Here is an 8,773-nt window from a genome sequence, read left to right as displayed (position 1 = left end):
TGTCTTCCATTTCATCTCTTACCTGTCTCCCTCGCTGCTGTTTCAGAGGTGGGGTCCATCCATGAAGACAGAAGCTAAGTTCTGTGAGATGGAAAGAGCTCCGTCAGAGGAAGGGCAGCGAGCCCAGCCACAGGAACATGCCCAAAATGCCCTCTCATGCGGTAAGGACTCATGGTGCCTGGATGGGATTGGGGAATCCAGTGAATTTGATGGGCAGAGAGTTTTGCTCAGAGAAAAACCAAAATGCTTCTTCAACCAAAAATTCACGGAGGCAATCGCTAACATTGATTACAGTATTCATATCCCACCTTTTTCCCATGATTAGAGGGACTCAAGGTGGCTCTAAACAAAAGGTAGACAAATCTCGGATGACCTCTTCAATCTTGTGAATAAATGGAGCCTGCACGTTGTGGGTAGCCAATCTCTGAAAACCAGTTGCTAGGGGCTCAATAGTGGGCGAATGTGTTCTCATGCTGATTGCGGCATCTGACGGGTCGCTGTAGGAAATAGGATGCTGAACGAGGGATGCCAGGCTGTGGTCTGGCATCCATGGCATCTTTGGGGAGGGGTTTGGGTCAGATGTGATGTCACATTGATGTTGCCTCTAGTCGAAAACCCATATGTGACATTAGTGGATCAGTAGATGCTCTCGAAACCCATTGATATTACCCTGAGTTTCCAGATGCACTAAAGCCACGTGAGGAATCTCGGCCAGATGTGACAATGAGGTGCCAGGCGATGTCATTTTCGGCACTCTCTTTTTCTCCCACCTCCCTGGAGGATGTGCAACGGCCCAGCCAGTGGGAGAATAGCATGCCTGGGCCTTTGGTCTGATCCAGCACAGATACTTTCAGGTTTTTGAGCTCCAGCATTCACGGGACAAGTTTCAAGTATCACAAGAGTCTGAAAGGTGTCAGCAGCTTTTAAAGCCCCTCAAGGCTCATTGGTTCCTTTTGCTTCTCTTCCACCCCTCCCACTGCTTACTACAAAAAGTTACAATTATGTTTGAGTGTACATAGGGCAAGTTTTCACAGCCCTAGGAATGGGGTTACATAAAGCACAATTCACACAAGCAAACAGAATACGAAGTGGAGACTGATACCCTTTCTTCCCCCTTTCTCTCCTTTGCAGGAATTGAAGAGACAGTGTTGATCCATTCTTTTTGCGGAGGAATGGAAACAGCTGCTGCACCTCCATTCAAGGTAGGGTAGAAGAGGGGGGCACAGCCTGGGTCCCCCCTCCTTTCTCAGGGGGGAGTTTTCTCCTGCAGGTTCTGATAAGGGGCCGAGGCGAGAGGCTCTGACCGCCACTCCTTTTACACGTGCCAAACTCTCCATACTGCACCCTCCCAGAACAGCCCCTTGCAGAGTGCAGTCTCTGCTTGGCTTGAGGCAATCCTCTTTTTCTTTCAGCCTCTGGTTTCCTTTGAGGAGGTGGCCGTGTATTTCACCGAGGCAGAGTGGGCCCTGCTGGATCCACACCAAAGAGCTCTCTGTGAAGAAGTCATGCTGGAGAACTATGCAAGCGCTGCCTTTCTGGGTAAGGAACTGTACTGATTAGCAGGCTTTGGGTATCAGGTTTCAGCGTCTTGGAAGCAGAGAGCACGAAGGGTTCCAGGAGTCAGCGTCTTGTAGTCCAAGATCAGTTGCCAGGGGTTTAGCAAGCAATATTTGTCAGAGTTTCAGGCAGCAGAGTGGCGTCAGGCAAGCGTTTGCCGTACTTCTTGCAGCCACACCCAACAGATTCCTCTGAGAGCCTTTTATGCTTTGCTCCCACTAATTCAGTCAGCATCCTGCAAAAACTTGTGTCCACTATTGGCAAACAGCTGCTGTCGGCTCTGGAGGTGAGCACTGTGCCTTCTCTCTCACAATTCCATTTGCGGTCTCTTCCTACATTCCTGCAAATGTGTAGGTGATCTGGAAGGGCCAGGCACCATTGCTTGCCCTTTGTCTGCTGGCTCAGGGCTGAAAGGAGGCTTTGACTGAGCCTCAGTTAAGGGAAGCTGAACCCTTGATTGACCAACTTAGACTAGGGAAAGCCCCAGGTGCTGATTTTATCCCACCCAAACCTTTGAAGAACAACAAAGACTGGTGGGTTCCTTTCTTGGCCTCGTTTTTCACCTATATAGATAGGACTGGACATATGCCAAAGAACTGGGGCAGGGCGATTGTGGTGCCGTTTTTTTGAGAAAGGAAAGGGGGACAATCGAGCCAACTACAGTGTGCAGCGTTGTAGACAGCCCGCGACAAAAGGGCTAACGGCCGTCGCGGGACAGGGGGTTATTGGTGTCAGACCTAGCCTGGGCAGGAAATGCCAGGCATGGTCTGACAGAGGTTGTTGTGGATTCGTTTCCCCAGGTGCTGGCCAAGGTCAGCTCCAACTCTGCCAACTGTGTATTTTGTCTATGAACTCTTTTTTGTCTCTGAACTATGTGGGAACCTAACCTCAAGGGGAGGGGGTTACCATGGCATCCAGACCTACCCTGATTTGCCTATGCTCTTTTTTATAAGCCCTGCACCAAGCTTATAGTTCTCATTAGTGCCAACTTGACTGTTAGCTGCTGTAAACCTGTAGATCTTCCAATAAATCAACTCTCTTTGGACTACTTGTCTGCAGACGTTGTTTATGGGATTATCATGGGACTAGTGCTCACAATTGGCCATTTATGAATGGAGGAGTAGCTCCGGGCCCAGGGCGGCCCACCTGAGCAGCGTGCGGAGGCTGATGGAGCCGCCGGGGCCGCCGGAGCGTGCGCTGAGCCACCAGGCCATGGAGCAGATGCGGTGAGTGGCGCGGCCCAGGACACTGGCGATGAGCCCTCTGCTCTGCCTCGGCAGGTACCTCCGCCGGGACTCGGCGGAGGAGTGGCCCGTCTCCCACCTGGCCCGCAGCTTTGAGGTGAGCCCCGATGTCGTTGGCAGGGTCCTGCGGAGCCACTTCTCGCCTTCCTGGGAATGGGCGCTGGAGCAGGACAGCCGGCTGCAGCCTCGCCCGGGCGGAGGCGTTCTGGTGCCCCGGCCTTCCAGCCAGCTGTTGCCCCTCTGCTGGGCGGGGGGCCCGAGGCACTGGCCCCGGAGGCAGCGCAGAGGAAGGGGCCCGGCCGACAACCTCCACCCCCTGCTGGCAGCCCCCAGCAGCGGCGTGGCGCAGCCTTGCCCGCCGAGGAAGAGCAGACACACTCCGAGTAGTGCGGAAGGGCTGCGAGTTTGTGGATGGGAATGGAAACCTCCTGTACAGGATCCTGGCCTAGGAGCGGAGGCAGTCGCTGGGTCTCAGGGGGGGCTCCTTTTCTTGGCAAAGCTGGACCCCCCAGTGCTGGTTGCAGGCTGCCTCGACCTCCCCTACTCTCCCTCCCCTGCGACTTGAAGGCACTTTACACACACATGAATGGGAGGTTTTGCCTTGGATTTGCCACTCAGATGCACATTTACCCCATCCAGATTCTCAAAACTCTGCATGGGGGGTTATTGGCCATTTGTGAATGGGAGGTTTTGCCTTGGATTTGCCACTCAGATGCACAACTCAACAATACGCCCCTCAGCAGAGTTTTGAGAATGCAAATGGGGAAAATGTACAGTGTTTGTTAGTCATTGTCATGATTTGATTTTATGGATGACAAAGGATAGCACAGTTAGTTCTGAAAATGAAATCCTTAAAGTGTGGAATTCTCTGCCAAATAATTTTAAGTCAATGAAAGCACTTGGGATTGCTTTCCTTACTTTGTTTGGATCATCTTATGCTTGTGAGCAGCTGTTGTCAGCTTTGAATTATATCAAATCTGACTCCAGAAACAGACTAACAGATGACCTGAGTGCTGCATGTGTTGCTCTCACACTTACAAAGTATGAGCCAAGGGTAGACAAATTATCAGCATGCACACAACAGCAAAAATCACTTTAATTGTTCAAGAGCATGCCTTTCAATAAAAAGTTGTTTGTATCATTAAAAGCTCTGTTATTGTGTTTTTCTTTTAAGGCAAAAGATGCTAATGTATGAGTTGTTTTTTCTAAACTAAAACCCCAGTATTCAGATTAAATTGCCGTGTTGGCACTTTGCGATAAATAAGTGGGTTTTGGGTTGCAGTTTGGGCACTCGGTCTCTAAAAGGTTCGCCATTACTGATTTTACCTGCAGCTTATTTTTCTCATCTTGAGCCTATTAATTACAGGAAGGCCTTTACCTTTGCCAGATGTCAGGCCCTACCATCAGCTGCTTTGGAAGGGAAATAGAAGAAGATCCCTAGACCAGAGAGGTTTTGTCCATGTAGGATAGGGGACATTGAAACCATGCAGTGATATTTTGCCCATTCTGCCGCGAAGTTAGATCAAAGCTTATTTCCCCCTTCCTTGGTAAACTCCCTGAAGAGTCAGTTTAGCTTTTGGCAAAGAAGCTCCTATTAGGAGACGTTCCTCAGCTCCTGCTCCAAACTGCCAAGTTCTGTGCTGTTGCTATTAAAATACGCAGAACTTTATTAGAGAATGATCATTAAAATATTTTACCATTTTATAAATTTCAAGGTGATAATTGAATCAGGGGTTCAAAATATTGTTGAAGGCTTTCACGGTCAGAGTTCATTGGTTTTTACAGGTTATCCAGGCTGTGTGACCGTGGTCTTGCTATTTTCTTTCCTGACGTTTCACCAGCAGCTGTGGCAGGCATCTTCAGAGGAGTAACACTGAAGGACAGTGTCTCTCAGTGTCAAGTGTGTAGGAAGAGTACTATATAGTCAGAAAGGGGTTGGGTTTGAGCTGAATCATTATCCTGCAAAAAGTATCAAAGGTAATGTGCTAATCATTGTCCTGTAAGTATCAAGATAATGTGCTAATGAGGGTTTGGTATGTTAATATGGAACCATTGTATCCTGAAGTGATCTGTTAATGTGTGAAATCCAAAGCTAATCTGCATGGCTATTGTTGACTGTAGTCTTTGTTAGTCTGGAGGTTTTCAGGACAGGAAGCCAAGCCTTATTCATTCTTAAACTCTCTTCTTTTCTGTTAAAGTTGTGCTGATGTTTATGAATTTCAACGGCTTCTCTGTGCAATCTGACAAAATAGTTGGTAGAATTGTCCAGTCTTTCAGTGTCTTGGAATAAGACCCTGTGTCCTGTTTGTGTCAGTCCATGTTCAGCCACTGCTGATTTCTCAGGTTGGCCAAGTCTGCAGTATCTTTCATGTTCTTTTATCCTTGTTTGTATGCTGCGTTTTGTGGTCCCGATGTAAACTTGTCCACAGCTGCAAGGTATACGATATACTCCTGCAGAGGTGAGAGGGTGTCCTGGACTGAGGCCGATGTGGTACTGAGAGGCCCTCAGGAAAACTAGAAGGGGTCCCATCCGTATTTCTCAACCATTATAACACAGTTGTCTCCCAGGTGGGTTACCATCATTCCCTCTAACTGTGTTCTGGAATGAATTCGTTCCAATTACACTGGTTGGCATTGTTGTCATTAATCGTGACCAGATTTCTATTCTTCCAGAAACAACTTTCTTCTTCCTTGGATATCTTTTCCTCCCCCATATAAGAATAATCTCTCTCTCTAACTTCATGTGGAGAACCAGTGTGGTGTAGTGGTTAAGAGTAGGGGAGTAGTGCTGTGGTTAAGAGTGCGGGAGTCTAGTCTGGCGAAAGAGGTTTGTTTTCCTGCTGCTCCACATGAAGCCTGCTGGGTGATCTTGGGCCAGCCAAAGTTCTCTCAGAACTCTCTCAACCCCACCTACCTCACTAGATGCCTGTTGTTGGGAGAGGCCAGGAATGTGATTTGTAAGGTGCTTTGAGACTCTTTAGGCTAGTGTAAAGAGGGGTATCAAAACTTCTCTTCTATTTAATCATCAGTAGCAGAATCATAAAGTTGGAAGGGGCCAGACTCAAAAGAATGCACAAGTCAAATGTGACCATTGGGAGAATGGTTCTTTGCCACGTTTCCACCTTAAAGTACATACAGGGAGTTTGGGGAGGGGGTGGATAGGCAGATTATAAAAGCTGCTACCTGAGGCGTTCTGGCTGGGAATATGTCCAATGGCCCATTTAGGGGAGGAAAGAAGGTCTGAGAAAAGAAATGCCACCCATTAGTGGGCAGTTCCTGATGGGTGGCTTGGATTCTTTCATATGTGCTGACTGGGCCTTTTTCTTTCTTCCAGAAGCTCAAGTAGAGGAGACGGTTGGGGGATTCCAAGGGTTCTCTTTGGAAAAAGCCAAGAATGAAAACGCCAAAGGAAACTTCAGGGATGGAGATGGACCACAGAGGCAGGAGGAAAGCCACACAGCCAAGAGAAGGGATAAGCCTATTCTGTCCGAAGGAGGAGGCTTCCCTGAAATCCCAGTCCAAGAAGAAAGGTCAACCAAAACAAGAAGGAATGAAGACTTCCGTGCCAACTGGAGAATCCGCTCCAGGGAACATGAAAGTGAAAACATGGCCTTTAGAAAGACCTTCCATAGGAACATGAATGTTAGTTCCAAAAGGCAAATCCCCTCGGTAATTAAACCATATGCTTGCATGGAACGCAGAAAGACCTTCAATTGGAAATCAGCCCTTACTTCACATCAAAGAACTCACTCAGATCTTATTCAACGCCAAAGGATTCATTCAGGACAGAAGTCCTTGATCTGCATTGGTAGTGGATGGACGTTCTCTCATGGAAGAAGGAGTAAGGCCATTTCCCCAAAGCATAGTATAATGGAGGCACATAAATGCTTGCGGTGTTGGAAGTACTTCATATGCAGATCACAGCTTCTTGTGCACCAAAGAACCCACACAGGGGAGAAACCTATTGACAGCTCAGAGCATGAAAAGAGATTCAGTCACAGTGGCAGTCTTAAAACACGTCAAAGAATCCAAACAGGGGAGAAAACCTTTGAATGCTCAGAGCATGAAAAGAGATTCACCTACAGTAGCAGTCTTCAAACACATCAAAGAATCCACACAGGGGAGAAACCTTTTGAATGCTCAGTGTGTGGAAAGAGATTCAATCGAAGTGGCCATCTTCAAACACATCAACGAATCCACACAGGGGAGAAACCTTTTGAATGCTCAGAGTGTGGAAAAGGATTCAGTCAAAGTGGCACTCTTCAAACACATCAAAGAATCCACACAGGGGAGAAACCTTTTGAATGCTCAGAGTGTGGAAAGAGATTCAATAAGAGTAGCAGTCTTAAAACACATCAAAGAATCCACACAGGGGAGAAACCTTTTGAATGCTCATTGTGTGGAAAGAGATTCAATCGAAGTGGCCATCTTCAAACACATCAAAGAATCCACACAGGGGAGAAACCTTTTGAATGCTCAGAGTGTGGAAAGAAATTCAATGACAGTAGCAGTCTTCAAACACATCAAAGAATCCACACAGGGGAGAAACCTTTTGAATGCTCAGACTGTGGAAAGAGATTCAGTCAAAGGGGCCATCTTCAAACACATCAAAGATTCCACACAGGGAAGAAACCTTTTGAATGCTCAGAGTGTGGAAAGAAATTCAGTCAAAGTGGCAGTCTTCAAACACATCAAAGAATCCACACAGGGGAGAAACCTTTTGAATGCTCAGAGTGTGGAAAGAGATTCAATGACAATAGAAATCTTCAAAAACATCAAAGAATCCACACAGGGGAGAAACCTTTTGAATGCTCAGAGTGTGGAACCAGATTCAGTCACAGTCACAGTCTTAAAACACATCAAAGAATCCACACAGGGGAGAAACCTTTTGAATGCTCAGAGTGTGGAAAGAGATTCAGTCAAAGTGGCACTCTTCAAACACATCAAAGAATCCACATAGGGGAGAAATTTTTTGAATGCTCAGAGTGTGGAAAGAGATTCAATGACAGTAGGAATCTTCAAAGACATCAAAGAATCCACACAGGGGAGAAATCTTTTGAATGCTCAGAGTGTGGAAAGAGATTCAGTCAAAGTGGCCATCTTCAAACACATCAAAGAATCCACACAGGAGAGAAACCTTTTGAATGCTCAGAGTGTGGAAAGAGATTCAATGACAGTAGCAGTCTTCAAACACATCAAAGAATCCACACAGGGGAGAAACCTTTTGAATGCTCAGAGTGTGGAAAGAGATTTAGTCAAAGGGGCCATCTTCAAACACATCAAAGATTCCACACAGGGAAGAAACCTTTTGAATGCTCAGAGTGTGGAAAGAAATTCAGTCAAAGTGGCAGTCTTCAAACACATCAAAGAATCCACACAGGGGAGAAACCTTTTGAATGCTCAGAGTGTGGAAAGAGATTCAATGACAATAGGAATCTTCAAGCACATCAAAGAATCCACACAGGGGAGAAACCTTTTGAATGCTCAGAGTGTGGAACCAGATTCAGTCACAGTCCCAGTCTTAAAACACATCAAAGAATCCACACAGGGGAGAAACCTTTTGAATGCTCAGAGTGTGGAAAGAGATTCAATCGAAGGGGCACTCTTCAAACACATCAAAGAATCCACACAGGGGAAAAACCTTTTGAATGCTCAGAGTGCGGAAAGAGATTCAATGACAGTAGCAGTCTTCGAAAACATCAAAGAATCCACACAGGGGAGAAACCTTTTGAATGATCAGTGTGTGGAAAGAGATTCAGTCACAGTGATAGTCTTCAAAACCATCTAAAAACCCATACAGGGGAGAAACTTTTTGAATGCTCAGTGTGTGGAAAGAGGTTTAATCAACGTGACCAAATTCAAAGGCATCAAAGAACCCACACAGGGGACAAACCTTTTGAATGCCCAGTGTGGAAAGAGATTCAATATCAGTAGCAGTCTTCAAAACCTTTTGAATGCTCAGACTGCGGAAA

At 46.7% G+C, this 8,773-nt stretch overlaps 1 protein-coding gene across 1 annotated transcript; it reads left to right on the top strand.

The window, feature by feature from the left end:
• Positions 1 to 2,724: 2,724 nt before the first annotated feature.
• Positions 2,725 to 8,525, top strand: LOC130473772 (zinc finger protein 345-like; the record flags this gene model as incomplete). Its single annotated transcript, XM_056845399.1, has 5 exons — positions 2,725 to 2,783; positions 2,838 to 3,184; positions 6,136 to 6,331; positions 6,743 to 8,247; positions 8,416 to 8,525. Coding segments are annotated over exons 1-5 (2,217 nt in total), but the record flags the coding sequence as incomplete, so codon positions are not given.
• Between the last annotated feature and the right edge of the window lie 248 nt (positions 8,526 to 8,773).

This window comes from Euleptes europaea, chromosome 1 (genome assembly GCF_029931775.1).
Source record: "Euleptes europaea isolate rEulEur1 chromosome 1, rEulEur1.hap1, whole genome shotgun sequence".
Lineage (NCBI taxonomy): Eukaryota > Metazoa > Chordata > Lepidosauria > Squamata > Sphaerodactylidae > Euleptes > Euleptes europaea.
This window is presented reverse-complemented; position numbering and strand designations above follow the sequence as displayed.